The following is a 14,524-nucleotide window of genomic DNA, read 5'->3' as shown; positions in this document are numbered from 1 at the left end:
AATACAACAGTATATATATGACTCGTATAAGGATTTTATCTTAAGGTGATTATATATCCCTATGATTCATGGGTCAAAAAATGTTTGTTTTTTATTGGCTATTGTGTTCGTTCAATAGAGACAGCAATTCTGGAAGCTTTCATTTTTCATCCATTTTTTTTTTCAACACTTTTCACAATTTTACATCTAATTAAAAGAAAATGTCTCAGCCATTAGTTACTCTCAATTAGTAATGCATCATAAAATTTACAACTAATTTTTACATTTTTGATTGGGTTGCTGTATTTTAGAAATATGACATCCATATTTGTTATGGGCATCTTTTTCTCAGCCACCTTGTTGGGCATTTTGCCTGTTTTGCCTTGTATTTGTATAAATACCAATTTTTGCAATTTAAAAAATAATCAAATGTACTGTCATGTTAGTATAGACATTTTACAGACATTTGCTATTGCTGGGTTTTTATTATTGTTACATAAAGTTATATTTTGCCTGTTATAATCTTTGTATTTATCACATTTGGTAATTTTTATTGAATTAACAAATTATAATTATAATACTAACTATATAATATATACTAATTATAATTAATATTAATTTTTATAACTTTGGTAATTATTAACTTTTATTCTTTTAAAAAATAGTTTAAATCAATGTTTTCAAAAAGTTAAATTACCTATATTTTCATACTCAAACTCACTGCAGGATAGAAAGAAAAGCGTTATTAAAAAGTATAAATTGAGAAAAAAAAAACCAGAGTGTTATAATTTGACTGCTGAGACGTGGCAGGTGTTTGTCATTTAACATGAGGATGGGCGATTCTATTTTACCCAGATATAAACTACCTTTTGGGGGAGATGATATACATAGGGAAACAACGTCAGTAAACTCAAATATACTTTCAAATCATACTTCATATGTTCTCTCTATTGTATTGTTCTCTTCATATATATTTTTTGGGTTTACTGATGTTGTTTCCCTATGTATATCTATTTACCCACTCAATGAATTTTATTTGCATTCGTTCATTATCCAAAGGCTTGTATATTGGCAGAGTTATTTTATGACCACCCGGTATATGAAGACTGCGAGAAGTGTTTTGGTTGGAACTAGTACAGTATCATTATATAGGCAATTCTCGTTTTTGAGGGTATCCTTTTATAGGATTTCCACTGTATTAGTTTCTTTTACAAGAAATATTGCCTCCCATGCTAGAAACATGAATGTGAAAATTTTCACTTCTTTTTATCATCTGTTTGGATACCTTATTTTGCTATGTTTTGCCTGAAACCTAAATGTGTATCTCTACTAAAACACATGCTACGAAATATTTTAGGAAAATAACTTCCATAGAGTAACATGGGTATTAAACATTCAAATGTCATTTCCCACATTCTTTTGTTGCAAAGGTCATTTCCCACATTCTTTTGTTGCAAAGGTCATTGCACATTCATGTTTCTAGCACGAGGGAGATAATATAGTACATAAAATATAGTGAGGTCTAACAATGCGATTGGCTTTGACTCATTCAAGGCAGCCAAGATGAGTTGATGCATTTTTAGCCAATATTCTTCATTTTCAACTTTGATTACCCATAGCAAATAGGCCCCTTGAAAGTCAAGGTATTACTATATATATGTAGATTATTTATATAATATGTATGTGTGTCACTAGAAGCATTAAATTAAAAAAGTTTACTAAAAAATGATAGAACAATATCACCTACAAAATGATAATTTTATTTTATATGTAGAGGCAAATGTCATGATGGTGAATGTGTACCATTTTGTGAGACTCTTGGTCTTCACTCTTGCCTTTGTGATAGAGGTGAGTGGAATGAACGTTTGCAATCTAATTATTTTTTTTATAGATATTGCACAAGACTCTTAGAACATGATCCAGCATGTTGAAATATTTTTTGCCATTTAACCCATTTTATTCTTAGAAAATGAAATTATATTTACTGATATTGTTTCTATATATAAATCCCTTTGATTCTTATCATTTAATGTTTAATTAATTTAATCTTATCATGTTCTCTGTCACGCCAGGGCCTGAACTAGAGGGGGGCCGAGTAGCAACTGCCACGGGTGGCAAAATTTAGGAGGGCAGCAATTTTAGGTGGGAACAAAGAACATCATAAAATTATCAAATTTTAAAGTTGTTTGGGGCAGCAAAAATAATGTTTGCCCCATGAGGCAATATATATACACAAAGCAAAACTAGAATGGAAGGAACGCAGAAAAATTTTTTAGCCTACAGAATATAAAACTATGAACTACTACCCCCTCTGGTTTGTAATAAAATACTACAATTGTAAAAATAACAATTTGGGTGGTTTCACAATATTTTGGTAACAAATACAATGCAATTTGAGACTTTCCGATGAAAAAAACAGATGGCTGGTTTAAAAGTATATTGAAATTAATTTTTTTTGAGCGAGGTTTAAAAAATGTCATTGTAGAGGTTTCAAAATCTGTTTTAGAAATACCACATTATAGAAAGATTTTTATTGTAGTAAAGGATATAATTGTATTGAGAGGAGTTTAGCATTAGATGAAAGCCACCTTCAAACAAGTTTTAAAAAAATATTGTTATTGAGAGATTTACTGTTGTTGCATGGTTCACTGTATCAAGAAAACTTTGTAATACTAATAATGATTGTAATGGTATTTAAATACATGTGCTCTTACAGATTATTTGTATCTGTGTTCAAAAAGCATTCTTTTTTTCTTTTCATTCTCATCATGCAAAGAGGAGGATGCTTGCAAGCGATGCTGTCGTCCAACACAGAATTCCACATGCCGCCCTATTGAGCCAACAGAAATACTTCGGGATGGAACCCCTTGTATTCATGGTTATTGTGAAACTGTAAGTGTAAAAAATGTTTGTACAATGAAAATCAAAGCAAAATTTTTCATATTAGTGTTGCTTGTGAGTTGAAAATCGAGGTGTTGCTGAGCAAAACTTGAAGAAAATATATTATTTTTTTAATTTATTGTTATTTCAACATTATTTTTGAAACACATAGATAATCAAATTTGTTCAATCAATTGTGATGCATTATTATAGTAAAATTATATTTTATAAAAAAAAATTTTGGGCAGTATGATCAAATATATACATCTCACCATGAATCTATAGTTCTGTTGAGAACTAACTTTATTGGTTTCAGTGCATGTATTCATAATGAATTTCTATTTGTAGGGTGAATGCAAGAAGACTGTGCAAGATATTGTTGAAAGATTCTGGGACATTATTGAAGACATAAATATCAACAGCTTAAGTAAGAGGCTTTCATATCACACAAGTGATTTTTGTATATTACTAATTAAATTTTGTTATAGTCTTATTCAGTAAACTATGAAAATATCTCGTTACAACGAGGTGTTGTTAAAACCACTATTGGAAGTTTTAAAATTTGGTATGAGCTATAAACTGAAGAGCCAAAAAAACTGGTACAGGCATGCGTATACAAATAAAAAGATATGGAACCAATCAGAGTACGGCGCTGCAGTCGGCAACGCCTATATAACACAACAAGTGTCTGGCATAGTTGTTAGATCGGTTACTGCTGCTACAATGGCAGGTTATCGAGATTTAAGTGAGTTTCAACGTGGTGTTATAGTCGGCGGACGAGAGATGGGACATAGAATCTCCGAGGTAATGAAATTTGGATTTTCACGTACGACCATTTCACGAGTGTACCGTGAATATCGGGAATCCGATAAAAAATTAAATCTACGACATCGCTGCGGCCGGGAAAAGATCATGCAAGAACGGGACCAACGGCGACTGACGAGAATCATTAAACGTGACAGACGTGCAACCCTTCCGCAAATTGCTGCAGATTTCAATGCTGGGCCATCAACAAGTGTCAGCGTGCGAACCATTCAACGAAACATCATCGATATGGGCTTTCGGAGCCGAAGGCCCACTCGTGTACCCTTGATGACTGCACGACACAAAGCTTTACGCCTCGCCTGGGCCCGACAACACCGACATTGGACTGTTGAGGACTGGAAACACGTTGCCTGGTCTGACGAGTCTCGGTTCCAATTGCTTCGAGCTGATGGACGTGTACGGGTATGGAGACAACCTCATGAATCCATGGACCCTACATGTCAACAGGGGACTGTTCAAGCTGGTGGAGGCTCTGTGATGGTATGGGGGCGTGTGCAGTTGGCGTGATATGGGACCCCTGATACGTCTAGATATGACTCTGACAGGTGATAGGTACGTAAGCATCCTGTCTGATCACCTGCACCCATTCATGTCCATTGTGCATTCCAACGGACTTGGACAGTTTCAGCAGGACAATGCGACACCCCACACATCCAGAATTGCTAAAAAGTTGCTCCAGGAACACTCTTCTGACTTTAGACACTTCCGCTGGCCACCAAAATCCCCAGACATGAACATTATTGAACATATCTGGGATGCCTTGCAACGTGCTGTTCAGAAGAGATCTCCACCCCCCTCTTACTCCTACGGATTTATGGACAGCCCTGCAGGATTGATGGTGTCAATTACCTCCAGCACTACTTCAGACATTAGTAGAGTCCATGCCACGTCGTGTTGCGGCACTTCTGCGGGCTCGCGGGATCCCTACACGATATTAGACAGGTGTACCAGTTTTTTTGGCTCTTCAGTGTATATTATCAGATTTTGTCATGAAGGGGTTAATTTCACCCTTATATATAATGCAGAAATGAACAAAGCTTGCACTACTGCTCTTAGCTGAGGCCTTCATGTTCCCATAACACATTTTTGACATCAATTGAGGATAAAAATGACATGTAAAAGTTTATAAATCCTAATGCATTCCTTGAAGTGGATTTCAGACGTCTCTTTAAACAAAAGCTCGAAGAGATAATGGACTAATCCGACCAAAGGATCCCCAGAGAGATACTTATAATTTGATATAGATACTAACATAAATATTTTAATAGGAATCCACGGCTTCTGGGAGAGAGAACTTGGCCCCACATTTCTATGCACAATGAATGGAAACAGAACAAGGCGTGACAATTGTGCAGTAAACCTATCTGTCTAGTCATAGTTATCAGTACAAAAGAGTGACAAAAATTTCATCAATGTTGAGCTAAAATTCTAAGAATTTATTTGAAAAAAAAGACAAAATACTAAATTGCTGAAAAATGTGTTGTTATATTTGAGGTTGCATTTTGTTGACGTTCAAAGCAAAGCTCGTTAATATACTCTATAGCTGTGGTTTCCGAAGAGTTCGTTGCGAGATATTTTCCAAAATGAAAACATCCAAATAAGAAATTTATTTTTCACAACGTAAGTAAAAATATGTCAGAACTAAAACATGCCTCAACTGAGATGGCTGAACAGCTACCTACCATTCTACATGCATCATATAGAGTTATTTTATCAAATTCTACATGTGCAATAATCAATAGATCAAGTTAATATTTTTATAGGGAGATTCATAAAGAATCAATTGATTTTAAAATATTTGTAAAAATTAAAGAAACACAGAATGATGAGTAGTATGTGAATGTATAGGGATTGTCTGCATTATATATTATGAATATTTAATAATGCTAGTTCAGTGATTCCCAGTGTAGGCAATTTGAGAATAAGTTTTTTTTATTAAGGCTTGTGTATGTGTGGAATTTTTCAGAACTCCCACCATTTTTTATATCAGTTGAAATTTGTACTGTTTAAACAATTTCTTAATGACTTCTTCCTTTTATTTTTCTCTCAGTATTTTCCTCAGAAAGGGTTTGACTAAAGGTTCTTAATGTTTTGTGTCCCACGGACAATTTCTGCCAAAATAAATAAAATGAAGAAAAATAGAAAAATATAAGCCATGGACTCCTTTACAAAATGATATTCTGCATATTGTAATGGGGAAACAATGAGTTAATTGCATGGAAAATTTTTACTCTGACAAGATACAGGAAATCAATAGGCTTTATACAAATACAAATACAAATACAACGCCACAACAGGCAAAATGCCCAACGAGGTGGCTGATAAAAAGATGCCCATAAAAATATGGTTGTCATATGTTTCAAAAATACAGCAACCCAATTAAAAATGCAATTAACACAAATTACAAACACTATATACACATGAAAAAATATTATACAATGCCCATAAAGAATACTTATGGTTGTCTTATTCTAAGAATGGATAGCTTCTCGATTTACCCCAACATGTTTATCGTATTTCTTTTTAAACGTGTCAATTGTGTTACAATTTACTACCTCCGGGGGTAAGCTATTCCATTTATTAACAACCCTATTGGAGAAAAATTCCCTGCGACACCATAACCTTGCATTGTCCCTCACCAATCGATACTGGTGTCCCCTTGTAAAAGCAGTCGATTGGCGGTGTACTAAAAGTTCATGGTCCATCCTATCCATCCCATTGAAAATTTTGAACACTTCGATCATATCTCCTCGACACCTGCGTTCATCCAATGTAAACATATTCAAAAAATGAAGTCTTTCTTCATAACTCAAGCCCTGTGTGCCAATAAGGACACGCGTAGCTCTTCTCTGCACCCCTTCAACCAAGTCTATGTCCCTCTGTAGGTATGGTCTCCAAAACCTTACAGCATACTCCAGTCCAGGACGAACTAAGCCTCGAAAAAGAGGAAGAATGACTTTAGGAGAACGCGAAGAGACCTTTTTGAAAATGAGACCAAGCATTCTATTCGATTTTTTGACAACCGCTGAACAATGTTCAGAAAACTTAAGTCGCTCGTCAATGAGAATTCCCAAATCGGTGACTCTAGTTGCATCCGGGATAGTGACACCATTCAACTCGTAAGAGAACCGTGGGTTGTTCGAACCAAAATGAGCGACCATGCACTTATCTACGCTAAACGTCATGCGCCATTCATTTGCCCATGCTGCAATCTTGTTTAAGTTGGTCTGGAGCAACTCCCTATCGCTTTCATTCCCGATTACCCCCATTAGCTTCACATCATCTGCGAATTTGCTAGTAATTCCATCGATACCCTGATCGAGTTTATCGATAAAAAGTGAAAAAAGTATGGGGCCAAGGACACTTCCCTGAGGAACTCCACTTGTGACGTCTGTCCAACCAGAGAATTCCCCGTTCACCATAACTCGTTGCGACCTATCTCTTAACCACGATTCTATCCAATTCAGCAAGTTGCCCCCTATTCCAATCTCGTGTAAACGCTTCAAGAGTTTGCCATGTTGGACCCGATCGAATGCCTTCTGGAAATCAAGGTAAACAACGTCGACATTTTTGCTCTTACCCAAAGCCTTAGTCACGTAATCATAGAAGCAAAGGAGGTTAGTTACACATGACTTCCCCTTCCTGAACCCATGCTGATTATCCGACAATACATTATTCTCGTCTATCCACTTCACAAACTGCCTTTTGATGATAATTTCCAAAATTTTCGAGAGGGAGCTCGTCAAACTCACTGGACGATAATTAGACACCACTTCTCTACTACCCTTCTTAAATATCGGAACAACGTTAGCCAGTTTCCAATCTCTCGGGACGATACCCTCAGCAACACTACTCCTGTATATCTGTGCGACTGGCCCCAACAATTCATTAGCACCTTCCCTGAGAACCCTGGGATAGATATCATCTGGTCCTGGTGCTTTGCTTGCACATACATTTCTTAGAAGATTTAGGACCTCCACGTCTTCCACTTGAATATCGTTGAGCGTTTTATTACCCCATGCAACACCCGTATATCGAATATCATTATCTCCATTAAAAACAGACGCGAAAAAGTCATTGAAAGCACTACACATGCCTTCATTGCTCTCTACTTTTGAGCCTCCTATCGAGAGGGGGCCAACTGTCCCCTTACATCCATTATTGACGTATCGAAAAAATGATTTTGGGTCAGAGCCAATGTTATCTGCCAACCTAGATTCAACTTGCTTTTTACTATCCCTTATCGCTTTCTTCAACAGTCTTCTTTTATCAGTAAACAATGATAGGTCACCTCGTCCACTTTTATACTCTCTGAATGCTCTTTTCTTTTCAAGATAAAGGTTCCGCACGCTATCCGTGAACCATAGAGGGTGTGATGTACAAACACGCTTTTTTCGAACAAAGGGTATGACGTCGTGCAAAACAGAGGACAGCTTCGTACTAAATTCTTCCCATTGACTTACCACCCCTACTGATTCCAACCGGTCTTTGAAAACTTCCGCTAACCTTCTTCGCAAAACATCAAAGTCAGTTCTCCGAAAACAAGGAACCAGTCTTTTGTTATCAACCTTACCCGAGGAAAAGTTACAGAGAAATCTGACGATACGATGATCACTGGAAGAAAACTCTTCCCCCACCGAAACATGTTCAACTAGATCCTCAGAACTAGTAAGAACTAAATCCAAAATAGCAGTACCCCTAGTGGCTTCTGATACATGCTGATACAAAAAATTTTCGAGCACCAACTTAAGAAAGTCTCTTTCATACTGATTTCCAGATGAAAGGTTCTCCCAATCAATACCCGGGTAATTGAAATCCCCTAGTATGAGAACCCTCTTTCGCTTACACATGTAGGAAATTTCATCATGCATTTTGGCGATATAATTTTGATCCCTATTCGGTGGATTGTAACAAACTCCAACAATAAGCTTATGACGTCTTTTGTTCTCAAGTTCAACCCATATGGTTTCAATATCACTTCTCTGCACGTTACACTCTCTAGCCTTCAAACATGATTTCACGTATATCAACACTCCACCCCCTTTCCTATCAGATCTATTTCTCAAAAAAGTATCGTATCCGGAGATGTGTAAGAAAGATTCATCCCCATCGCTTGCCCAAGATTCTGTAATGGCTATAAGATCCAAGTCCTCCACAACTATCATAGTTTCTAAAAAATCTTTCTTGTTACCCAAGCTCCTGGCATTTATTAACACACATTTTAATTTGCCCGGTGGTTTGTTGTCAATCGAGAAGCCATCCAAGTCAGAGGTGGGTAATTCCCCGTCAGTACTGTTGTGATTATCATTAACTAACCCGCATTCCCGACTACGTGGTCTGGGAGTAAAAAACCTGACCTAAGACTATCGTAAACCTCCCAGACCCCTCTCTTATTTAGATGGATCCCATCCGAACGAAGCCACCTATCGGTAAATGCGGGAAGCTCCAAGAACGTGACCCCAAGTGAGGAGCAAATGTCCTTCAGGCCTATATTGAATTGGTGGATCCTACTCCTATATCCCCTACTACCCCTTTTTATACCCTACTTTCTGGGGTATTATGCCAAGGTGAACAGGAAAAAGTGTCATTTCTCTCCACCAGAAATTGAACCCAGGACTTCTTGCATACCGGGCAAGCACACTGACTATTATATGATAGAGAGACAATCCTTTTTTCCTTAAAATGCACACAGTAGTGTTACTTGCTAAGTAGAGGCATTGCAGTCTATTTTTAATGGTCTCTAGGTGTCAGCAGAAGTGATGGATGGACACCATCCATCCAAAAATTCACCACCCATCTCTTCTGCTGTCGCTTGGAGACCATTAGTTGAAGTTAAAAAGAGGCTGCAATGTCTCTACTCAGCAAATAATGCTACTGTGCGTGTTTTAAGGAAATAAGGATTGTCTCTCTATGTTATGATGATCAGTGCGCTTGCCCAGTATGCAAGAGGTCCTGGGTTTGATTACCAGTGGAGAGAAATGACACTTTTTTTTCTGTTCACCTTGGCATAATATCCAGGAAGTCTTGATTTCATGATTTAATTGTTCTCTCATCCAAGCTCTCTGACCCCTAGAAATCTCTCCAAGGACCCTCATGTGTGGAAAATTCATTGCTGTAAAATTCATTGACAACAATTCACCATTAAGAAAATTCACTGACAAACAATTCATCTACAAAGTCACACAGTGAGTGAATAGATGAATAGGTGGGTGAGCAGGTGATTGAGCAAATGAGCAAGGGAGTTAGTGAGTGAGTGAACAGATGAGGGAGTGAGAAAATGAGAGAGAGGGTGAGAAAATAAGAGAGGAGGTGAGAAAATAAGAGAGGAGGTGAGAAAATGTGGGAATAAATAGGTAATGAGCTCAATCACTTACTCGATCCCTCAATTGTTTGTTCACTCAATTTTGCTCACTAACTAGATCAGTTATATGGTTACTCACACATTCATTCACTTGCTCAATCACTCTGTCATGGGTGAGAAACTGTTGTCAGTGATTTTCAAGTCGATGAATTGTTGGCGGTGAATTTTCTTTAAAATCGAGGACTTGTGATAAAGCACCACTGCTTTTGACCTGTTGACTGTTGCAAAATTTGAGGATGCTCCCCCCACCCAACAAAAGTTCTTCTGACGGGGTGGGGGGGAGAGGACATCGATTTTGGAGATGCTTTGGTGGAGCATGGACTGAAAAAGGTTGGGAACCACTGTGCTAGTGTGTCGTTTATGAAGCTCTGTTGATAAAGAAGTAAAGTCACTGAAAATGTTGGGAAAGCTTGAAAATGTCAAGAAAAAGAAGGGTGGGAATTAAAACTATTGTGGGGAGTAGACTGACTAAATACTTGGATTTTAATTTTGGATAATAAAGCAAGGGTGGATGTGTGCAACTATGAAAAATGTTATGAATGTTGAAATAGTATAAATCAACCAAAATTATTCTTTCTACAAAAGGAACCCAAAAATATTCTTGCACTGGGCCCTGCATTTGGTAATGGTTACTCTGAGATAAGTTACCCACTCGGCACCATATTATGATGTGCAAGATAGGCATTCCTAACTTGCGGATCTCTTGATGACACTCTCCGCAGGATTCAAAGATAAAAAACATGCGGGTAGTTTGAAACCTCATAATAAAACAACTCTGCTAACTAAATATCGAAAGTAATTTGATTTCACTCATTACTGAAATTCAAGCAAATTCATTAATGCTTTGAGCAGCAATGATGAGATATCTTGTCTACATAAAAGCCTCTTACTTTAGCATTGACTAGGCCAGATGTTTTATAAAGTTGATTTCTCAATGGGAAACTTTTCCCTATACCACTTAGTAGGGTTAGGGTTGTTTTGCAGACCAGATTCACATTATAAAAGTTTTATAAAAGATCAATTTAACAAAAAGTTTAAAAAACCACCAATAAGCGTATTGGTTACATTCGAGTGAGTGTAACCAATAGGATTATTGGTTTATTAGGTTTATTAATTTTATTTATAGGATTATTATTTTTCAAGTTTTATAAAAGACCTTTTATCAAACTTTTATAGTGTAATCCTGGCCTAACATTAAACACAATTAGATTATTTTAAGTGAAAATGATATTTTTAAGGCAGAATTAAGATGGGATCTGATCATTCAAGAGTATTTCAGATTTGTGAAGAAGTATTCATGAAAGAGCTAAACTTTTTTTCTTTTCAATGTTTTTCAATCTATTCACTTTGATTTTTTATCTACTGGTTGTGATCTCGTGCATGAAATATTGCCTATAATTCTCACATAAAATGCAAGGTACATTTATTTATAGAAAAATGCATGATATGTAAGTGAGAAAAAAAAAAGTAATGAGATTTTTCATGGGTTTTTTTTGTTTCTCTTTTTTTTTCAGTGAAATTCTTAAATGACAATATTGTTGGAACAGTTGTTGTTGTTTCACTTGTTATATGGATTCCCGCTAGCTGCCTGATTAGCTATGCTGTGAGTATATCTGTATTCTATCTTAACTTAAAAGGTTGAAAAGACTACATTTTTATAATCAGAAATTTTCATATTTGCAGGTAGTTGAGAAAAACATGCTTTAACCATGTGATTGGAAACAAGTATTAATAACAGCTAAAAAACTTTTATGGAAATATTTTTACCAAAAATGCTTTATAATAAAAATATTTAGTAAAAGTTTGTGATACTTTTAATGGTACAGTGAAACCCTGATTGCCAGGTGAACAGCAAAAGTTATTGTAAAATTTAGGAAACTTAAAACATTTGTACAAAAATCTACTAAAATGTGAATTTTTTTTTTAATCATTTCTTACCTTTTTTTAGATGATAATTAAGATTTCATCAAACTTAAAACCTGACAAATTTAGAAAGATATAAAAAATTAACACCTATTAACCTTTTTTTTCAACTTGTGTTACTTTTATATTAGGATAGGAAAAAAAGAGAAGAATATGCTAGAGTTATTTCTGGTAAAACAAAAAGAGAAGTAAGTACAATTTACAAGTTCACAGGAAAATATTTTGTATTTGTTAGGCAGATATATATTTGCATTTGATTATCATTGGATTACATGTATAACATCCCAGGTACAAAAGTTTAAATTAATAGTGTTAGCAGAGTGTTAATGCTACAGTTTTTACACTGTGTTTATTCATAAATTTCATATGCTAGTAATGGTAAATTTTGCCCTTAATGTTTTCATTCAATTCTGATAATTCTTTCATGGTATAAACAGAAGAAAAACAATATAGATATACTCAAAATATGGTGAGACTGACAGCTATACTCATGTTTGAGAACTATATGAAGTTCCTTCTTCAGTAGCATATAAAACGAAAAATAACCGCTTATAGCGGAGGTTGTTCACTTGGCTGGACACAAAGTAGAAAAGACTGGCCATATGAGAAAGACGGAAGGAAAAATTGTGGAGCTAATCACGAAAAATAATGTGATGGTGATTGAGAGAAAAATTATTGCTGAGATAGATGATGGTATGTAGACCTATGAGAAGGGAAGTGGTGCTGTTAAATTGTTGATGATTTGGTTAGAATTTTTCAAGATACGGAATGATTAGTTAAAATCCAAGTCGAAAGGTGAAGGGCATTCGCCTTCATGGTGTTTCAATTTCAGATCACGTATGTGTGTGTTCATACATATTTGGGGTGCATAGGAAAGTCCTTTCCCTCTGAAATAACTTGCGAGCAGAAAGAAAGCTGCAACTATGCAACTTAGATAATAGTTTGTGTTAGCGTACAATTTCCGTCCCAGCCCTGAGGCCACAGAGTGGTTAGATTATTGTATATTCGTGTCTGATCAGATACAACAAACAGCAGCACATGAAATCACAATCAGGGATAAATATAAAAAATATATAAAATTTGTACACAGTAATACAATGAAGAACATGACAGTAACATCTGTGCCTCTTTTTATTATTATACTGAAAGAAATTTACCCATGCATCTGTTTTTTTTTCAAACTGACCACAACTCAGGTCTATTGCCATAGGCAATTTACTACCTAGTGAGTTGTGCTGGAAGTGTAAGTGTGTGTACCTAACAGCCTGAGTGCTTATCTAGTGTTGTGTATGTTTTTCCGGTGCTGCCATCTATATCTCAGAAGTGAAGTGAGTGATGTGTAGTGACTGAATACTTGTACTGTTTGTAGGCCTGTTGCTCTCTGTGGCGAAACTTTTTAATGGGGAGATCGACTTGCATTTGCTCCTCGAAGTTGGGAACCACAGAAAACCAACTTCAGCCAACCACCACTGTGGTGACCGTGGGGCTCAAACCCGGGTCCCCGTGATGTCAGTTCGTCACTATGACCACTCGACCACCACCGCGGCTTACCCCATGCATCTGTATTTTAGAAATATATGACATCCATATTTGTGTGTTATGGGCAACTTTTTCTCAGCCACCTCATTGAGCATTTTACCCATTGTGGCCTTTATTTGTATAATATTTGAATATAAATTTGAGATACACTCAAGTGCTCATACTTGAGACAGTAGCCTAATTTAACGATTTGGGGCTTTTTGTTTTAATATGTTGGTAACCCTGACGGTTGCTGCAGATTATGTTTAAAGGGGGTACAATGGGGATGGGTAGAGGGGGATAGTGATAGGGGTTTAATCATTGGCGATTCTGTGTTTAGGGAACTGGGGAACAATGAATAAATGAATGCCAGAATTTTGTCACTGGACTTATCCCGTTGCATAGATCTCTTCCAGTGCAGCTTCGTGGCAGAGTCTGGAACACTTTATTTTGTTTCAAAAAAAAAAGAACAAACAAAAATTTTTACAACATATTTTCCCCGGACAATTGGGTAATTAACAAATTTTGTGGTGATTACAGACGAGATGAGATTGGGAGTTGGAGAAAAGTTTTGGGGTTTTGTTAAGAACTGGGGAACAGTGTGTAGGGATTTTTATGATTTCAAGCACTGTTGTCTTCCTGGAGGAGGGAGATTAGCAACATTTGAGATGTTTTTCATTGGCGAAAGCTCCCTGGGCGAGTAATCCTGTGGATGGGAACGAATTAGGTAGGAGTGGATATTAGTGAGTCTCTGTCAGAGTACTGGGACTTACTATTATCCGCTCAGGAGGGGGGTTCAGATGTGGCAGAGATTCCAGTACTGCCAGGGGGTAGTGGGGGTATAGGAGTAGGATCCACCATTTCAATTTAGGCCTGAAGGACATTTGCTCCTCACTTGGGGTCACATTCTTGGAGCTTCCCGCATTTACTGATACGTGGCTTCGTTGGGATGGGATTCATCTGAATAAGAGGAGGGTCAGGGAGGTTTCCGATAGGTTTAGGTCAGGTTTATAAATCACAGACTACGTAGACGGGAAT

General features: G+C 36.6%; 1 protein-coding gene across 1 annotated transcript in view; it reads left to right on the top strand.

Moving 5' to 3' along the window:
• The window catches only part of Tace (ADAM 17-like protease Tace), a 71,811-nt gene that overhangs the window by 49,452 nt on the left and 7,835 nt on the right, over nucleotides 1–14,524 (top strand). Inside the window, exons 16-20 of the mRNA XM_089253892.1 lie at nucleotides 1,754–1,827; nucleotides 2,756–2,871; nucleotides 3,208–3,286; nucleotides 11,560–11,648; nucleotides 12,100–12,156. Coding sequence (XP_089110018.1) covers nucleotides 1,754–1,827; nucleotides 2,756–2,871; nucleotides 3,208–3,286; nucleotides 11,560–11,648; nucleotides 12,100–12,156 — 415 coding nt within the window. The remainder of the gene's footprint in view (nucleotides 1–1,753; nucleotides 1,828–2,755; nucleotides 2,872–3,207; nucleotides 3,287–11,559; nucleotides 11,649–12,099; nucleotides 12,157–14,524) is intronic.

The sequence above is a fragment of the Pholcus phalangioides genome, unplaced genomic scaffold (assembly GCF_987345545.1).
Source record: "Pholcus phalangioides strain wild (caught in Gottingen) unplaced genomic scaffold, Ppha-v1.0 ptg000039l_1, whole genome shotgun sequence".
Classification (NCBI taxonomy): Eukaryota; Metazoa; Arthropoda; class Arachnida; order Araneae; family Pholcidae; genus Pholcus; species Pholcus phalangioides.
This window is presented reverse-complemented; position numbering and strand designations above follow the sequence as displayed.